This window comes from Mchenga conophoros, linkage group LG8, assembly GCF_057382185.1.
Source record: "Mchenga conophoros isolate Kocher_MC1m ecotype Shallow Benthic linkage group LG8, M_conophoros_male_GT1.1, whole genome shotgun sequence".
Classification (NCBI taxonomy): domain Eukaryota; kingdom Metazoa; phylum Chordata; class Actinopteri; order Cichliformes; family Cichlidae; genus Mchenga; species Mchenga conophoros.
This window is the reverse complement of record NC_140533.1, coordinates 19,617,749-19,636,378: the sequence shown is the minus strand read 5'-3', so window position 1 is coordinate 19,636,378 and position 18,630 is coordinate 19,617,749. Positions and strand designations below refer to the sequence as shown.

General features: G+C 41.8%; 1 protein-coding gene across 5 annotated transcripts in view; it reads left to right on the top strand.

Moving 5' to 3' along the window:
- The window catches only part of LOC146568627 (zinc finger MIZ domain-containing protein 1-like), a 109,977-nt gene extending 92,681 nt beyond the window's left edge, over positions 1-17,296 (top strand). For all 5 annotated transcript variants that reach the window (XM_085284786.1, XM_085284787.1, XM_085284788.1 and 2 more), the window contains 18 exons: positions 7,877-8,012; positions 8,400-8,514; positions 8,694-8,911; positions 9,045-9,246; positions 9,560-9,835; positions 9,919-10,101; positions 10,242-10,319; positions 10,430-10,598; positions 10,690-10,831; positions 11,270-11,480; positions 11,723-11,828; positions 11,910-12,070; positions 12,158-12,225; positions 12,317-12,385; positions 12,476-12,720; positions 12,818-12,981; positions 13,373-13,648; positions 13,772-17,296. In XM_085284786.1, the coding sequence (XP_085140912.1) occupies positions 7,877-8,012; positions 8,400-8,514; positions 8,694-8,911; positions 9,045-9,246; positions 9,560-9,835; positions 9,919-10,101; positions 10,242-10,319; positions 10,430-10,598; positions 10,690-10,831; positions 11,270-11,480; positions 11,723-11,828; positions 11,910-12,070; positions 12,158-12,225; positions 12,317-12,385; positions 12,476-12,720; positions 12,818-12,981; positions 13,373-13,648; positions 13,772-13,879 (2,927 nt within the window). In that variant the 3' untranslated portion in view covers positions 13,880-17,296. The remainder of the gene's footprint in view (positions 1-7,876; positions 8,013-8,399; positions 8,515-8,693; positions 8,912-9,044; positions 9,247-9,559; positions 9,836-9,918; positions 10,102-10,241; positions 10,320-10,429; positions 10,599-10,689; positions 10,832-11,269; positions 11,481-11,722; positions 11,829-11,909; positions 12,071-12,157; positions 12,226-12,316; positions 12,386-12,475; positions 12,721-12,817; positions 12,982-13,372; positions 13,649-13,771) is intronic.
- Positions 17,297-18,630: the final 1,334 nt, after the last annotated feature.

Genomic DNA, 18,630 nt, shown 5'->3' with positions numbered 1-18,630 from the left:
TTGAGTTTCATTGTTTCCGTTTGGCTTGAATGTTTATCACGAGGGGGCTTTTTATTCAAATCCTGATCTGTTGCACATATGGAAGTCTCTAATGAGCCTAGAGGGGTGCCAAGACCAGACCCAGGTTCCACTAGTGTCAGCTTCTACTGTATTTATAAAGAAGCTTTGACCCCAGGCCTACTGTGTAAAGGTCACAGGTGAATCAGCCACCAGCGAATGCAGTCGCGACACTGCCGGCCATGCCCAGCACCCTGAGGTGGGCACAACTCCAGGCACATCTGCTCCATTGCTAATTAGTATCATTGTAGACAAGGGCTTAAGGCTGGGCCTTTGTTAATAGCAGCCTGTTGCTTGGGGAAACAGTCTGGCCCCTGTAAGCTGCTTCTCTGCAGGTCTGCTCAACTGATAATCTGGTTGGAGAACTCTACAGTTAGATCAACACTCTGTTGGTATATTGGCCATTTTTAGTCAGTGAAATGCGTTTCATCGAATAAAGAGGATTTCCATCATTTGCTGGGTCTTACTTGTTTTCAAATTGTAATTACTTTAACTAGAAGTAATATAAACATATTTGCTGTTTTACTTTTCTTTCTTCTGCATATTTCCTTTGATTTCCACCAATTTCGGTATAGTTAGCATGTCTTGAGACTTCAGTTTAGTTAACTTATTCACACAGCACAATACAATAGAATAAAATTACAGCATTATAACTGTGTGATAATCCAGTCCTGATTATTCGTTTCTGGCTAAGGAGCCATGCAATGCAAGTGTGACTTTAACAAAATGTTGATTTTTATAGCACAAGATTAATTTAAAAAAAATGTCCACGTTTTTAGTTGTGACAGATCTTAAGAACAGTTTTTCAAAAAAGCTATGAAACTTGACCTCAGGCAGACCTTAACTCCCACATTAAGACATAAAGATGTAGGTTTGGAAGGAGTTTTGCTGCCAATCAGCTTAATGTATATTTTAACAGACTAAACACTGACGCTGGGGAGATGTTTGGCTTTAATGCATAGAGTACTAATCCTCAGCAGGGGGTGCAATGCTAGATTTCCACCTTCATGCTTAAAAGAGACACTGAATGGCGTGCCCTGTTTTAAATGGAAGAGATTTGTTGCATGTGCCAAAGGAGATTATCTTTTAAAACACTGCCCTGCTTAGGCAAGGGTTGGTTTCTGTGTTACCATGACCAAGAAATGACAGTCCCACTGATGAGATCTGCATTAATCATCTGGAGATTGTGGCATATATTGTATCTTGTTCCAGTTGGCATCCGGTTAGTCCTAAATCATAATCCTATCTGAAAATCCTTATCTGAAATCTGAGAGCACTGCTATTATTTTGAAGATACATGTTTTAAATTTCCTGCATTTTCTATATAGATAGATAAATTTGCATGTCAAAGAGGTTAGCTGGATATTTTATTATAAACTTTATTTTTTTAAATGTACTACAGCACCATTGGTGCGACATTAAGGAACACAGGATGTTAAAACAGCAACCTCCTTGTCTTCCTGCCTCCACATGGCCACATATGCTTGTGGCCTCAGTAAAACCTTTTTGGCGGGAGTCCAAGCGTCCCCCCCTCTTCACTTCGCCGGATGGACATGGCACGACATTGTGGCCATGTGGCCAGCAGGAGGCTGTATTTAAGCCAGGGCAGCTCTGAAATGGGCCATAAAACCTAGCCAGCAAGTCTGGCTCCCCGTGAGGCAACGGGCCTAAGTACTCATTGACAAGACTCCAATATTACCGAGAGGGAGAGTGGCAGAGGGAATAATGTAAAAAAAAAAAAGATGAGGTACAGACAGGAGGCAGTTGTCTGGCCTACACAGACATGCTGTTTTATAGCTGTTAGCACTAATACTTTCAATCCACATCAAAGCTGATCTTGCATTGCTAACACTAACTTTCATCTTTCAATGAAAGATGCATAGCAGTCATGTGAAATCGCCCCTTAACTTTGATGCCGTGTAGCAGCCATGATACCAACATGTGCCTACTTTATACATCATCCCCACCTCATCGGGTTTATGAAAACCCTCAAATATGTTGCATAGCCACCCAAATTTAAAATCTCAAACTAATTTGACAGCCCCCATTTCGAGTTTGCCTCTAATGTCAACAGTTTAAGGGAGTGAAATGTGCACCATGTGTTTAAGGTGTTTCACCTGTGAGCTTCTACCTAATTATCCAGACATGGATGAACAAGTAGCAATCTTCTGGCCTGTCGTGGGGTGACAGGTCCGTAACCTGTTATACACTCGCCTTGCTGGTGAAAAAGCCTGCATGACGAACATGTCGCTTCCATTTCATTATCAAATTGGCATCAATGAATAATTCGTGGCATCTGTGTGAAGACAAAGAGAGACCTGATGCCTGCCAGGTTGGCATCCGTGGCTCTTTGGTTACTGTGTGCATGTCAGGCAGAGCGGGAGATGATTTACGATGCAGCTTGCAGTTTACGCAGGAGAGCTCAGCGGTGACTGGGCCTTCATAAGCGACGCCATAGCAACTACTTATTCATGTAGTTTTCCATACATATGTTGAAGAAAATCCCAGAGTTTTATAGTTCTGGGAAACCTACATGAGGCACATAAGTGAGGGATTCTTTGGCTAAAACTAAACGTGGTTGTTTTGCATGGCTTCTTAGGTGCTTTCAGTAACCAGGGATACCGGGGCTCCCTAGACTCTGTCTTCTTTTAATTGACTTTGGCCTGCAGGAGGCTTGTGTCCATTCAATCCTTTCTGGGCAGAGGAGGGAGGGTGGGCGGAATCGAATGTGAATAGAGCGCTCTCAGAAACCAAAGAGTGCAGCCCACTAGAGCTGCTCTTGTTAGTTTGCTCATGGTCTTTGTTCTCCTTTCAGCCCTTCTGGCTAAACGTCTTCAAACAAGCCATTTAGGGGTCGTGATTCTCTACGACAGGTTTACTGCGAAAATTGGACTTCACTCCTATGGCTAATAAGGGAATAAGCGAGGAAGTACTGTCGATAATGTGACTCTGACGTGATGACAGGATATGTGCTGTGCGTTTGTGGGGAAGTTAGTGACCAAACCATGTGGGACAATGCCAGGTGGGACTCCAGGGTTGACAAGGGAGCAGGTGTCTATTACATACAGAGCAGAGGGAGGGGGAGGCAGAGAACGGGTGCGGATGAGGATCATAGAAACTCTTGGCATCTGCGTTACCTGCTGCCTCCCTTGCAGTGCCCTGCCAATAATGGAAGGAAAAGGAGGGAGGTAGAAAATGAAAAGGAGTAGAGGAAACTATTCTTGAGGCAGCAGCAAGTGTAGGGGTGACCTTTGTAATAGCAGCTATTCATGTGTTTAAGGTTATATTCTCCCTTGTAGCACATGGTCCTTAATCATTATGGTGCTCAATTTTTTTATTTTTTAACAATTTCTTAAAAGCACTAATATACACTGTGTAATGACATACAGTGTTAATGTCTGTAGCATACATGAAGTCTGCATGGAAGTTTTTGCCATCCAGTAGCAACTGCAAAAAAAGATGTATTTTGTTCTTATTAATTTAATATTATTATTCATCACGGTATTTGTTTTTGCATACTTTGACTTACTTTGTAATATGAGTGACAGTTGGTAAGTTGGTACTGTCTGGCGGGCAGAAGCTTTGCGTTGGGGATGATTTTACTGGATGAATGATATTGACACAGGAACATCTGCCGAGTTTATTTCCAGATTTTGTAAATTGATTGGTCTGTGTTGTATTTATAGATGAGTCCATGGTATGTTGGGCATGGGCATCACCACTGTGGTGGCTACAGTGGGGCAGCTGTGCAAGTGGAAAGATGACGTTTCAATGTCTGAATCCTCCAGTCTGCATGTCAGTGTGTCCTTGAGTAAGCTGCTGGACTCCAAATTGCTTCTGATGCATAGAATAATGTGCTGTATACACGTGTGTGAATGGGAAAATGCCTTGTGGTGTAAAAGGACTGCACGTGCACATGTACTGTGTAAAATCAATACGGTTTACTAAACTGAGATTAGAAGGTAATGCTGGCTAGCTTGGTTAGCAGCAAGCTAACCGACCTTTATTGGTTTAACTGTGTTAGAATATTTTGTTTAATTACCTTGTTAGTGCAGAAAGAAAGTAGACCTTAAAAATAAGCTAATGTCCCAAAAAGCAAATAACTTTACACACAACCTTACAATTGAAATTTTAATTGAGATCTCTCTAGCACTGATAGTCACATGTTAAGGTACTACAGTGCAGCCACTTGGCCTACATAACAGTATATGGTAGTCACTGTCATTTTTTTAACACATGCCTATATAGCTGCCTTGTTGCCTACAGCAAACTGATACATGAAACTCTTAGAAATGAGCAAAATTTTAAGAATCTTTTAACAGCACAAAATAAATTCTATCAACCTCCATACAGATATCTCGAAAGATGAACATCTAACTTTGCAGTCAAATGACAAAAATATTAATGTTGCAATCTGGGTTAACTGACCTTTTATTAAAAGCTCTTTGTTTTCGGGAGAGCACGGCAGAGCCCAAATCAGAGTGTTTAATCAGCACAGTTTATCTCTCTGCCTCGTGTCTGCATGGGCCATGGATGGAAGGTTGGGGGAGCATTAGGCTATCATTGGATAGAGCATTGAATAACTGTCAGGGATGCAGTCCATGTCATTTGTCATGTCTCCCTGGGGCTTTATGACAGCAAGTGAAGCTGGAAGCTGCAGACCCAATCACTGAACCACCCATCTAGTCCCAGCAGATGCGTTTACCACCCTTCGCCATGGTTGACCATCAGGCTGGGCAGCTGAGCACCAGAATATCAATACGGCTCAGACTCAGCTGGGCCCCTGGGACCATCTACGAGGCAAACAGGATAGCCTTGTCTCCTTATGGAAGGCAGAGACTCATTGCCGCCAGGGAGACCAATGTAAACATGGCAGAAGGATGCTCTCTAGCACAAAATGCCAGTTTGATTCACTCCAGAATGGTCTTTGAGATTTGGAAGTGCAACACCTGAGACAATTATCTCCAGATTTGGCTCTTCTCAGAGAGACAGATGAGTCTATTGAAGGGCCGTCTGTGGGAGGAGTGGAGAGGAGAAACAGTAATCCTTTTGTGTTCCTCATCTGCACTGTCCTGAGCCGTGTTTGGGTGTAGGACGAGTAGGAGGGAGCGACTGAAGAGAAACGAGTTGGCTGTTCCTCCTCCCGTCATCTGAAACCTGAAGTTTATCCTCTGAGTCAATGACAGGGCTTCTCCTTTAAACCGGTTGGTGCTTAGTGGAGGTGGTAATTTTGTGCAGAGATAAGCCCTTTATCTAATGATGGGGTAGAATAATTCTTTAAGTGGCAACACTTGTGATTCCTTTTCTCTCTCTCTCTTTTTTTTTTCCTGTTTCTCTCAGATAGCCGATGTATTGTCATCTTTCTGCTATGTTCCACACGGTTGTTGTTTATGTCCTGCGGCTGTTGATGTCGGCCTCGGCGTGAAACAGGGACGCTGTCTGCTTACCCAGACGGCCCCACAGTGGCACAGCTATGGGATAAATTGTGGAGACATGTTTATCAACATAGAAGAAGTGCAAGTTACCCCTTGTTGGAAGAGAATAATGGGACCTAATTGAGCTGTAACATGCTGGCTGGTCGCCAGGCCCTTGAATTGAAAACTCTCTCCATCAGAAGGGGGTCTGAGGAGAGGGAGGGTGCTGTTAAAAACACTGCAGGACGTACTAACATAGATGTGAAACCCGTAAACCTATTAGCCACACTTGGATCCGGTTTTTATCAAATTAAAAGTAACTCAGGAATCTGCGCCTTTACCTTTGAGCGTGATGCTTTTAGCAGAAAGTGCACCTGAGCGGCCTTTTCCGTCAACTAAAGCACAGCCGTGGTAAAGTCAGATCAATTCTCTGGAGGAACAGCACAGCCTGTCTCCTGGCACCTGCCTTGCCAAGAAGAGGAGGGGGAGGAGGAGGAGAGAAAAAGAGAGGGAGCGTGAGCGGGTGGGAAAGAGGAAAAACCCAGCTGCCTCTGTGCCTGAGCCCCGTGCTGCTTTTAAAGGAGTGGGAGGGAGAGGAGAGGGAGAAGCAAGGAGACTGCTGGCACCATCTGTACATGTCTTTTGTATTCCAGCCCTCATCTTTACACAGAGTGAGGCTGGTGTGCTCAGTGTTCAAATGAAAGGATAGGAGGTGCCTTTTGGGGTGCAGTGCTCTGAGAGGAGAAGGTGTGTGTTTGTGTGTCGAAGCAGAAACTCAGTTTTGTCCTCGGAAAATTCGCCACACTCAGAGGACATCTTGTGTCCTATTTATTTTACGCCTGTGTGTGTGTGTGTTATTATAAGCTCGTGCTGTTTCTTTCCTTGTCTGAGTGTGCTGGTAAGCTTGTATGGTTTGCAAGCAGCCATGTGTGGTCAGATGTCTGGGTTGCCATGTTTGTGATGGGAGTCAGAAGCTTTTGTTTGTTCCTCCTTCCTATCAGCCCCATTAGACTGATGTCTCCTCTCTCGCTGATTCATTCAGCCTTCTGTATTTTCTTTATTTTTAATCTCGGTTGTTTCTCCCTTGTGCGTCTGCATCTGTATGTGTGTGTGTGTGCGTGTAATATGTGGCAGCCCACCCTTGCATGTGGCAGCAGGGTGCATCTGCCTGCGAGGACAGCGCGCACACTCTGCTGTCATATTGACGTGGCTTTTTTGCGCGAACCGCAGCTGAAATCACCAAGCACTCTGATTCACCCACCCCTCCCGCTCCTTACTCAGCCTAGAAGTGCTGTGAATCATAAGAGGAGGTGGCTGCCCTGCTCTTTGATTGAATCCACATTCCCTTTCTCCTCAGACAGCCACAGAGAGAGGCTAGAAGGAGGCAGAGGAAGTGAGAGGGAGAGAAAAGGGAAAAGTGAGTCTTTTGTAGTTGGCACAGTACAAACACATGCACTGCAGATGAAAAGCATATGATTCGATCAAACGCACTCTGTGGTAGCTACCTAACCAAGTGGTAGGTAGGTGGGGAGAAGGGAAGGACTGGAATTCATTTGCAGGCCCAGAGTGAACCCTAGTGGCCATGAGCTACAGTGGCATGCAGGATTTAGGCTGATCCTTTATATTGCAGCTTAAAGGTACAGGCTTTGGGCTCTTAAAATGTTCCAACATTTCTTAGAACAAACACAATCGTGATTTAGAAATTTCTGTCCACGGGTAGACTTTTCAAACTAAATTAAACTGAACAAAAAGTAACAGGATAAAAATATTTTAAATAGCAGAGCCTGTGCATGTGGGTCGCACATGGCTATTTATGCAATGACATTTAGGTGTGGTTATGTGAGTATTAGCGTAAATATAAGCACAGTTGATATAAATCAATGGCCCCAGTGTGCACTTGTGTGAGGTATGAATATAAGCTGTTTAGTGCATTTCCCCCAAACACTCCTGTTTTCCCTCACATGAAATATGCTTATTCACTAACTACAAGTGCCAGAAAATAAACCGCCCTAATTTTGAAATAAATAATTTATTTACTAAATAAATAAATCATAACAACCTGTAAACATATCACTCTTGAGCAAACATTGTTTTTCACATCTCATGAATGATAGGATGTCTTTGTGTTTAATGTTGTTGCACTGTTACATACTGTTTGCTTGTTCCATTTTGCAGGTACCTTGCACAGAATATAGCTCCACAGTTGTGCCATAGGGTACAATGCATATTTATTTTTGTGCACTTTTTTCCAGTCAGGCCATTGCTTTTTGGATTTTTAACATGAACTTTTGCTCAGAAGTGTTTTGCTTTTTTTGTTCTTAAGTGCTTGCAATAGTAGGGTGGTACCTCTGTAGTTATTTCTAACAGGTCTCCAATAGTACTTATGTACTCTGCTCTCTTTCCAGCCCTCCTCTCCTCGTGGTGTGAGGAGCTTGGACGCCTCCTCCTCCTCCGTCACCAGAAGAACAGGCAGAACGAGCCTCCAGGAAAAGTGCCCATGCAGCCCCCCATGAGTTCCATGAAGCCCAGCCTCTCACATGGGTCAGTGTTCACTGCTGTGCTTTTTGGCTTGTGTGTGAGATGTGTTTGTGTGTGTTGGGTATGCGAACAGACAGACTGGGCCCTTGGGGAAAGCCCTTCCTCTCTGTGTGAGGCCCGTTGTTCCTTATGGATCAGTGGCTAGACAAACTGCCAGACAAACTGCATTTAGCACAGTCAATAGTGGCAAACAGTAACTCAACCATTTGCCTTTCAAGAAGAAGAAGAAAAAGACGCATTCATATTTTTTTAAGCTTAACCACATAACTTGCCTTTTCCTGTCTTTCAGCAGTTGCAAACATACTTACTAGAACTATACTGTAAATACTTGTGCTGCTTGGCAAACCATTTTGTTTTGCTTAAGTGAAATGTGTTTTCTATTCCCTGCAGAGATGGGTCTTTTCCCTATGACTCAGTTCCCTGGCAGCAAAACACCAACCAGCCTCCTGGTTCAGTGTCTGTGGTGACCACTGTGTGGGGTGTGACCAACACTTCCCAGAGCCAGGTGAGATCCCCTTTTTGCTTGAGAGTAAAAATGTGCCTGTTCCAAGTCTTTATATTTAATAGCTGTAATAATACCACCTGCAGATTTGTGTATTTGGCAGTGGTATTCTGAATTGAACCTCATCTGAAATCAGTGAAACATTTACATGTGTTTTTCCCTCTATTCCTAATGTGTAACAGGTGTTGGGGAATCCCATGGCCAACAGTAACAATCCTATGAACCCTGGTGGTAACCCTATGGCCTCGGGTATGTCTGGTAACACTCCAGGTATGAACTCTCCTCAGTTCCCCGGTCCGCAGCAGCAGTTCCCCAACAAAGGCAACTCAAACCCGGCCTATATGCAGCAGGGGATGTACGGTCGACCCAACTACCCTGGAGGAGGAGGCTTTGGTGGCAAGTAAGTAACCAGTAGATGGATTGCTGATGGTCACTGGAGTGATTAAAAATGCTTAAAGAACTAATTCAGACAATTACTTTAATTAATTCTCTTCTCTAGAACTTCTTTAATATCTTTTTGCTTATTCTTATAGTTACCCTGGAGGGCCGAATCCTGGACCCGGTGGAATGGGCATCCCTCCGCACTCCCGTCCTCCCTCTGACTTCACCCAGCCTGCCGCTGCTGCCGCCGCAGCTGCAGTTGCTGCTGCTGCTGCCACCGCAACTGCCACTGCAACAGCAACTGTAGCTGCCCTGCAGGAAACCCAGAATAAGGACATGAACCAATATGGACCGGTAGGATGACGCACAAACTGATAGCATAAACTGTTGCCTTTTGTGCACGTGTGAGACTACGGTACTTAGAATTCATCAACTTTGACTTTTGGCTCTATCCCTTTAATGCTAACAATAGCAAGCTGGAGTACCACATTTATTTGCAACAGAAGCAAACAAACTGTTTCTCAGATGTTGATACCATTTTGTTTCTTTCTGGTGGAGTTTTTTTGTTTGTTTGTTTGTTATCTATAAAATCTTTTGATTCAACAGAAACTGCGTAATATTGACAGTCAAGTCTGAGGTGGTTGATCAAATTCTTTTTGTCTTTCAGATGAGTTCCTCTTTCCAGATGGGGCCAAATCAGGCATACAACAGTCAGTTCATGAACCAGCCAGGACCCCGCGGCCCTCCATCCCTTCCTGGAAACATGGGCACAGGCATGAATGCATCCAACATGAGCGGGCCTCCAATGGGAATGAACCAACCCAGGGGCCAAGGCATGGGGCCTTTTGGGGCACACGGTCAAAGAATGCCTCAGCAAGGCTATGCAGGTCCTCGGGCTCAGGGCATGGGTATGCAAGGCATAAAAAGACCGTACCCAGGGGAGGTGAGTGGATTCAACAGTGTCACCTTAAATATGTAGCTCCGTTGCTATATGCTGAATGTATGTCCCGGTCACTGATTCCACAGCCAAACTATGGTGGGCAGCAGTATGGACCAAACAACCAGTTCCCTAACCAGCAGGGCCAATATCCCACACCAAATGCCTCCAGGCCGCTGCCATCCCCCAACTACCCTGGCCCGAGGATGCCAGGACAGCAGCTGCAAGGCCAATACCCACCACCCAGTGGTGCCATAGGCCAGTACTATAAGGTGCAGTGTTAAAGCTATTCAATAAAAATGTGATGGTGTATTTCATATTGTATATGCAGTTTTATCAAAGTCTCACTGACATTTTTTTTAGCTAATAATGGTGTAAATTTGACAAATTATTTGTTTAATTAAAATCACAGCAAGAGCCACCTTTCAATGGCCAAACAAATAACTTCTCTGGGAGTGGATATCAGTACAACCAGGGAAATATGAATGGGGTAAGTCTACTTTGGTACCAGTTTATTAAAATTTAAAATTACATTATACTTGAATGTACTCTTTAGTGATTTAAGTAGTTGATTTACAACTCAATTTGTGTTTTATATAGCCTCCAAGGCCAGTGGGGAACTACCCTCACTCGCCTGTGCCAGGGAACCCTACTCCTCCAATGACACCAGGAAGTAACATCCCGCCGTACCTGTCGCCAAACCAGGATGTGAAGCCACCCTTTCCTCCTGACATTAAACCAAATATCACCGCACTCCCTCCCCCACCAGGTCAGTAATTAATCAATGAACAGTAAGTTCAAGCGTTTTAAACTTTTTTTTAAGTCTGTGATTTAAGGTTGGTTCTTATCTCCAAAAACAGCAAGCCACAACGAGGAACTGCGTCTGACGTTCCCAGTGCGGGATGGAGTAGTCCTAGAGCCCTTCAGGCTAGAACATAACCTGGCTGTCAGCAACCACGTCTTCCATTTACGGCCCTCTGTACACCAGACACTCATGTGGAGGTAACGCATATTTATGTGCTACTGCTTTTTTCCCCCATCCACTTTAACAGTTATATGGGTCTTTTAGGCTGTAAATATTCTCTTATTGATTTTCATTAGTGGCCAAGAACATTAGATTAAAAAAAAAAACAACCCTTTTCCCAGGAACGTGACAAGTAAGGATCATTAAGGCATTAATTTTCAGAATTTTCTGGAGTATTGCAATTTCCTTCATCACTATCTTAAGTAAAAGTCAATTCAAGTCAAGAGTCCTGATATGAGGATTTCTCCTGCTGCCAAGCTGAGATTATATCCTAGGTTTAGCATCCAATTAATGTTATATATTACCTCAAAAAATTTCCCTGTTAATGTGTGAGAATGAATTCCCGTTATTCTAACTCATGTATTGCATACAGTAACCCTCCATAACCGTAACCGCTTTATATTTTATCTGTGCAGGTCGGACCTGGAGCTGCAGTTTAAGTGCTACCACCACGAAGACCGTCAGATGAACACGAACTGGCCGGCATCTGTCCAAGTCAGCGTCAACGCCACGCCGCTCACAATCGAGCGGGGAGACAACAAGACCTCCCACAAACCCCTGCACTTGAAACATGTATGCCAGCCTGGAAGGAACACGATCCAGATCACAGTCACTGCCTGCTGCTGTGTGAGTACACACATTTCCAGAGCTAATGAAAAAAATAAACAGGTTCATACAAATCCACTCAAGTCAAATGCAAAATGTTTCCCATCAGATGATATTTAATGCTAAAAGAAAGAAAATAACAAAAGGGATCTGTCATGTCTCCTTTTTTTTTTCCACAACTGATCAAACAGTAAAGAATGGATAAAACAGATACACCTTAGGAGAATGTCTTTGATAGTCACTTAGATGTTTTTTCCCCCCAGTCGCACTTGTTTGTGCTACAACTGGTCCATCGGCCCTCAGTTCGCTCTGTCCTCCAAGGCTTACTGAAGAAGAGGCTTCTGCCTGCAGAGCACTGCATCACCAAAGGTATTCACATTCATTTTGCACCCTTATGTCCTCATTGCTCTGTACTTGTTTACTCACTGTGTTTCTTCTCCTGCCTCACAGTAAAGAGGAACTTCAGTAGCGTGGCAGCGTCGTCGGGCAATACCACATTAAACGGGGAGGATGGCGTGGAGCAGACAGCCATCAAGGTTTCGCTCAAATGTCCAATCACCTTCCGGCGAATACAGCTTCCAGCAAGAGGGCATGACTGCAAACATGTTCAGGTAAGACTTCAAGGATACACCATCACAGTAAAAGTGACAAACAAATAGAAATATACATTCAAAAAATCTATTTTCTTGTTCTTGCAGTGTTTTGATTTGGAATCATATTTACAACTGAACTGTGAGCGGGGAACATGGCGATGTCCTGTATGCAAGTATGTCTAAGGAGTTAAAATGCTAAGGAGTACATGCACTTGCCTTATTTAGATGACTTTTTCTTAAATACTATTTCTCTTTTTTCCTCAGTAAAACTGCGTTGTTAGAAGGACTCGAGGTGGACCAGTACATGTGGGGAATCCTGAATGCTATTCAAAAGTAAGCAGAAATAGGAACATCAGTGCAATCTTATATGCATATGTATTTTTCTTTTAACTTAACTATTTGATTTCATCTACATTTTATCAGCTCTGAGTTTGAGGAAGTGACAATTGACCCGACGTGTAGTTGGCGGCCGGTGGCTATAAAATCAGAAATTCACATAAAAGAAGATCCAGATGGACCACTGGCAAAGAGGTTTAAGACGATGAGTCCCAGCCAGATGATCATGCCTAATGTGATGGAGATGATAGCTCAGCTTGGCCCCGGACCCTCACCATACCCATCGCTTCCTTCTGGGCAAGGAGGCAATAACAGCGAATACGGAAGCCAAGGTAGCTCAAACGTACAAAAAGTACAGTAGCACCCAGAATTATGCAAACAAAGCAGAGCAACAACAAAAAATTTTAAACATATTCTGTCTGTGTCTAGGCAACAGTTACCAGAGCCATGGGAACTTTGATTTCCCTCACGGGACCCCTGGTGGTACGTCAATGAATGACTTCATGCATGGTCCCCAGCTGTCTCACCCACCTGACATGCCCAACAACCTGATGGCACAAGACAAGCCACTGTCCCACAATATGCCTGACACAGTGAGTTTACCAACAATTCCTAATATACTGACTCTGTCATATTTTGTTACATAATGTATACTTTTTGCTTTACTTTGTATATAGACTAACTATAAAAGTGGGAAAATACTGGCAGCAACCAGTTAGCATAGCTTAGCATAAAAAACAGTTACTGGCTACAGCTAAATTAAATATGCAACTTGAGTCAGAATAACTAAACTTACCAATAATTGGCTCCACTTCCATATAACTTACATATTCATAAATTTAGCCAAGCTAGCTGAGCTAGCCAAATTATGGCTTTAGCTTTATATTTAAAGTGTTTGTTGGAGGTTGTTAGCAGTCACAAAATGAAACAGGTTGAAAGACGTATATGGCTATTCTGAATTATTCCCCCTCTCTTTCTCTACAGATACCTCATTCTGTTGGCAATGACCAACCGCATGGTCCACTGCAGCAGAGTTTACACGCGTCTCCACACCCTGGGAGCCAATCAGGGCAGCAGCTACACCACAGCGGGCCTCCTCAGCCCTCACGACAAGCTCCACCTCCTCAACAACAGCAGCAACAACAGCAACAACAACAGCAGCCCGGCCCCAACAACCACCCTCACAGCGACCTGGCCTTCAACCCCTCCAGCAGTTTGGACAGCCAAGCAGGGTCAGACATGCCTGAGCCGTCCTTAGACGTAAGTCCTCTGAAACAATCAGAATCTTCACATCTGTAATCTGACATATTTAACAGTTGATGCAAGGAGATTCCTTGAATACTTACATAGCAAATTTTTGTTGTCCTTCCTTCTACCATACAGCTTCTTCCAGAGCTCGCTAACCCAGATGAACTGTTGTCCTACCTGGATCCCCCAGACCTCCCCAGCAATAGCAACGATGACCTTCTATCGCTCTTTGAAAACAACTGAGGCGATTCAGAAACATATAATCACTGACTGCTGCAGTTTCCCTGAGATCCCAAGGCGGTCACTCAGTACTTGATAAACACAAAGATGCACTCCCTTTCTCTTCTTCCTCTTGTACAACTTTCATTCGCCAGCACAGATTGACTGAAAGAGGTTACAACTCAAAGACACGGCAAGGGTTTTCCCTGCCCTCTCACCCAGAGGTGATAACTTTGAACTGTGCAGCTATACTCAGTTGATTTTCTTTTTTTTTAAATGTCACACACATGTGTATGTGTGCTTATTAGGAACGCGTTGTAGCATTTTTTTTATTCGTGTTTTGTTTCCTTTTCTGAAGAAAAAGGAATTCACTGTAAAAAAAAACAGAAAAATAACTGAAAAAACCTGCGCTATCTGGCCAGTGCGTCTTATCTTATTCCAATCTGAGAGGCCACAGCTTCCTGGTGTCGCAGCTCCATTCCCTGACTGGTCTGGTTAGTCGCACTTTTTTGTCCACCACACATCATTTAAAAGCACAAGAGATTCTGACAACGCAAAAACACAAAAATCAGCCTTTCCAAAAAGAAACAAAAAATAAGATCAACGTGTCCATCTTTGACAAAATGTTTTTTCTAAAACAAATTTAAGCTCCTCTGCCAAGATTTTAAAAAATATTTTTGGGACTGATCGGCATCCACTTTGTCTACGATTGTGCTATTTTTTAAACACATAGATGTCCCTCCTTTTTGGTTTCGACAGCAGAAAATGAAAAAAATTGCCCCAATTACACCAAACAACATTCATAACAGAGTAGCATATCTGTCCATCTACATATTGTAAAGTTATTGTCCCCTGTACAAAGAAGGGATTTCATTGGAAACATAAGGTACAACGTGCAAGGTTTGGGTTCCTGTGACGCTCCTGCTTTGTCGCTTCCTGCTACAACTCCTTCCATCAGCTCTGCATGAGCCATCGTGTTTCTCTTGTCAGGAGTTTTACTGAATTACATCTCTCTTCCCGGTTAAATGATGTTGTTTAAGTAATCTACAAAGTGCATGTGTGCCAAGCCCTTGTCTAGTGCTGTTCCAAGTGGTGATAACAAAAGATAGTGTGGTTTTTATCAGTTGCTGTTTCCACAGACCTTGTTTGTTTGCTTGTTTTATGATTTTCTGTCAGGTTTAGTATGATTTTATTTAACACTAACATTGAAGGGATGATGTTGATGTCAGCAGTACATTTATCATGTATTTGCTGCATATACTGTGTTATGTTTATTATGTTTTTTTTATTGTTGCTGCACAATTAAACTATACATAAACCTTTTGGGAAACTGCTCAACATCACCAAAGTTAGAGGGATGAGAATGGAAATGTTTGTGCTTGCTTGGTCCTGTAAAGACTGAAAGTGTGTGAGTGTGTGTGTGTCAGTGTGATTGGATGTAATATTGGTTTTAAAGATAAAGGAGAGGACAGTTTATCCATCACTGCTGTTCAAGAAGTGGTTTTCAAAGCAGTATTGGTGCAGATTTCTTTCTTTTTGCCACATTTGTTTTCATTTTAATGTTAAAAAAAGAGTGCTGTTCTGTATGCAAATGTATTATTTTTTAAGAAATGCTATCGTACTGTAAATATCATTGTGAATATTTTTGTATCATCTTGATAATGTTTGTCCTTCGATCATTAGTCGTCCAACTTAACCACATATGCTCCCAAACCAGCATACGGCTGTCTCGTCTCCACGCCGGGGCGTAGCCAGCCCAAGCATTTCATAAGCTATCGCAGGTCATCGTCGTTTCCCCCGAGTCGCTTTCCCACCTGTTCATGTCCTAATATTCGTTGTCCCCTTCCTTGCATCAGCTCAAAGTGCTTGTGTATCATCGTTTCAGTTTTCAGACGTTGCACTCAGTTCGAAGCAATATTTTCCCTCATGCTACGATGTATTGATTCAAAATGATCAATGTTGTCTGCTCATGAATTTATGTTGACCTTTGTCAGTGATGCTGAACAGTAATGGGTTTCGAATTATGTGGTGTCAGCTGGCTTTCAGTGTAATTAGTGAGCTATGTGAATATCATAATTGTTGCTAATTGTCAGTGGTATTTTAAAGATATATCACAACCATATTTTAAAGAAATTCATGATATTGTTTATATTTTTGTTATAGAAAAAATTTGGCTTTTTTAAAAAAGCATGAGACCATATACATTTTTATCCCCTTTGTTCTTGGTAAATTATTTTGTACTGGTTTTCTTATTAATCTGTAAGGCTAGAAATCCAATTTCTTTCAATTGTAGCATTGTGCTGAATCGACCATCCTGATTTCATGTACGCATTATTTTTAAATGTTATAAAAGGAATTTGTTTTTTCCTATTCAGAGCCCTAACTTGTTTCATATTTTAGTCACAAGGAAACATCAAATCAAAAGTCTGTGCTTTCAACAGTTCACTGGTGTGTTTTCATTCTTCGCGATCTGAATTGAAACTTTTAAACAATCCCACGGAAGTCTTTATCATTTCAGTCTTTTTCTTCTTCTTTTCAAATTGGTGAAAAAGGCAGCACCCCTAATTTGTAGTTGCACAATCACAATAAAGGGACATTTCTCTGGGGGGGGGATGTTGTTTTAAAAGAAAAAACAGTTGAAAAAAGAAAACGAGTTAATAAAAAATTTAAAAATTTAAAAACAAAAAAACAAAAAGGAAGGGCACGTTCGCTAGTTTGACCTGGAAAGGATTTTCAGACCAGGTCAAACATCCCAAGGATGCCTGTATATATGTAAATTAATATAGAGACATGTGAACAGAAATGTATTCATTTTCCCTGGGAATGTGCATTGTTTCTTCAGAATAATAAAAAGCTTGCAACCCCTCTACTGGAAGTGGCTGAATATGGAAAATGAAACTTGTTAGTTAGTGTCTGTGGGTATCGCTCAGCATTTTGTTCCCACTCTGTATTATACTTTCACCTCTTTTGTTACGGGAACTGGGACAGCAATGTTTTACATGTAATATTTAGCCTAAATGTTCTAGTCTGTCACCTGCATACTCTGAGGTGCTAAAGCTAAAAACTTAAAAAACAAATACATTTAAAAAATTAAAAAATACATAAAGCAAAACAAACAATAAAAAAAAAACGGTTACAAAGAAAACTGCTCGGAGATGAGGGAGAAGCACGGTGGGAGGGACGGGTCCAGAAGATTGTAACCAATCCATAGTTTGTACAATTTTTGATATCATGAACAGTTGGAAAAATTATACAACCTAAGGTGATTCATGCAATGTGGCCATTGTCTCTCTGTTTGTACATTGTATGTACAATCATTTCATATTCTAAACTGGTGAGAAAATAAAGGAACTAATTGTGATTTTTAGTCTTGCAGAACTGTATGTAGTTAGATGATGTGACAACCTAATATTTATCTAATAAATATGTATTCAGATGATACCTGTATGTCACTGTGATTTTGTCTTTTGTGCACTTGTGATGCAGTCTGCGAGACCTGTCTGACTCGTGTGCTGTTTACAAAAGCACGAGGTGTAAATTATGGATTTTTACTCAGATTTTCATTGAGTTGGCTCAAGGTCGCCTTGCCATTGAGTGAAAAGTTGACAAACTAATAATTACTGACACATCAAAGTAAGGCTCTCATGAATTGCAATCGCCAACTGAACATTTTTTGAGAATCAGTCAACAAAGTAATGGAATTATTTTAGAAAATATCATTATTGAACACTCTGTTACAGTCCTTTTTTTAAAAGTACTGTACATTTTATTATACTTACAAGATTGAAAAAGGAAAGTGAGAAGTTCAATTTCCAGTTCTACTGTATGTTGATACCAATTAGATGCCTTGTCATAGTTCTCCAGTGTGCAACTTCAGACCATACAGGTTTCAGTTTTTCAGACACAACTATTGGTTCAGTAGCTAATGTTGATTTGAATGTTATGCAACCATGCATAGGTCGATAGAAGTCACTCCCTAAACAATTATGATTCATAAGCTGCCAAAACTGGTTTTATCTAAACATACAACCAGTGACTGAATGTTCAAGAAATATACCAGGTGGGAAAAAGACCGTTGGCGTTAATGTGTAATTCCAGTCTCTTTTTACTGTGAATGTAACTAAATAATAACATTAACACACTACAAGCTAACATTTAGCATTTAAAAACTTCATTTAAAATGAAAAAGTCTTGAGGAGTTTATGTTTTATGTTTATGTTGCGTGCATAAACGGTTGTTCTGTCCTGTATGTAAACATGATAGCTCGAAAAGTTTAGAATTAATTATGTACAGAGGGTGTACACAGGGGGCAAGTCAACAATCCATTAAAATCCATTAAAAAAAATTAAAGTTGACGAGAAAAAAAAAAAAAAAAAAAACCCTTACAACCTTATAATTTTAACTAAACAATAATTCTTCTGAGGATGGTGTGTAATATCAACACAGATCAGGTATAACATCGAGACCACTAAAAAGGAGATGTGAATAACACTCATTATCTTTTCATCATGGCACCTGTCAGTAGATGGGATCTATTAAAGAACAAGTTGATGTGTTGGATGCAGGAAAAATGTGCAAGCGCAAGTATTTGAGTGAGTTTGAAAAGGTCCAGATTGTGATGAGAGGACTGGGTGAGAGCATCTCCTATAGTGCAGCTGTTTTGGGGTGTTCTTGATTTTCAGTCACGAAAGGGTCACGTACATGTGCTACCTATCTAAGCAGTGTTGCGGACAATACAAACCCTTCATGATTCCCTGACGGCTGTGGCCTCTTTC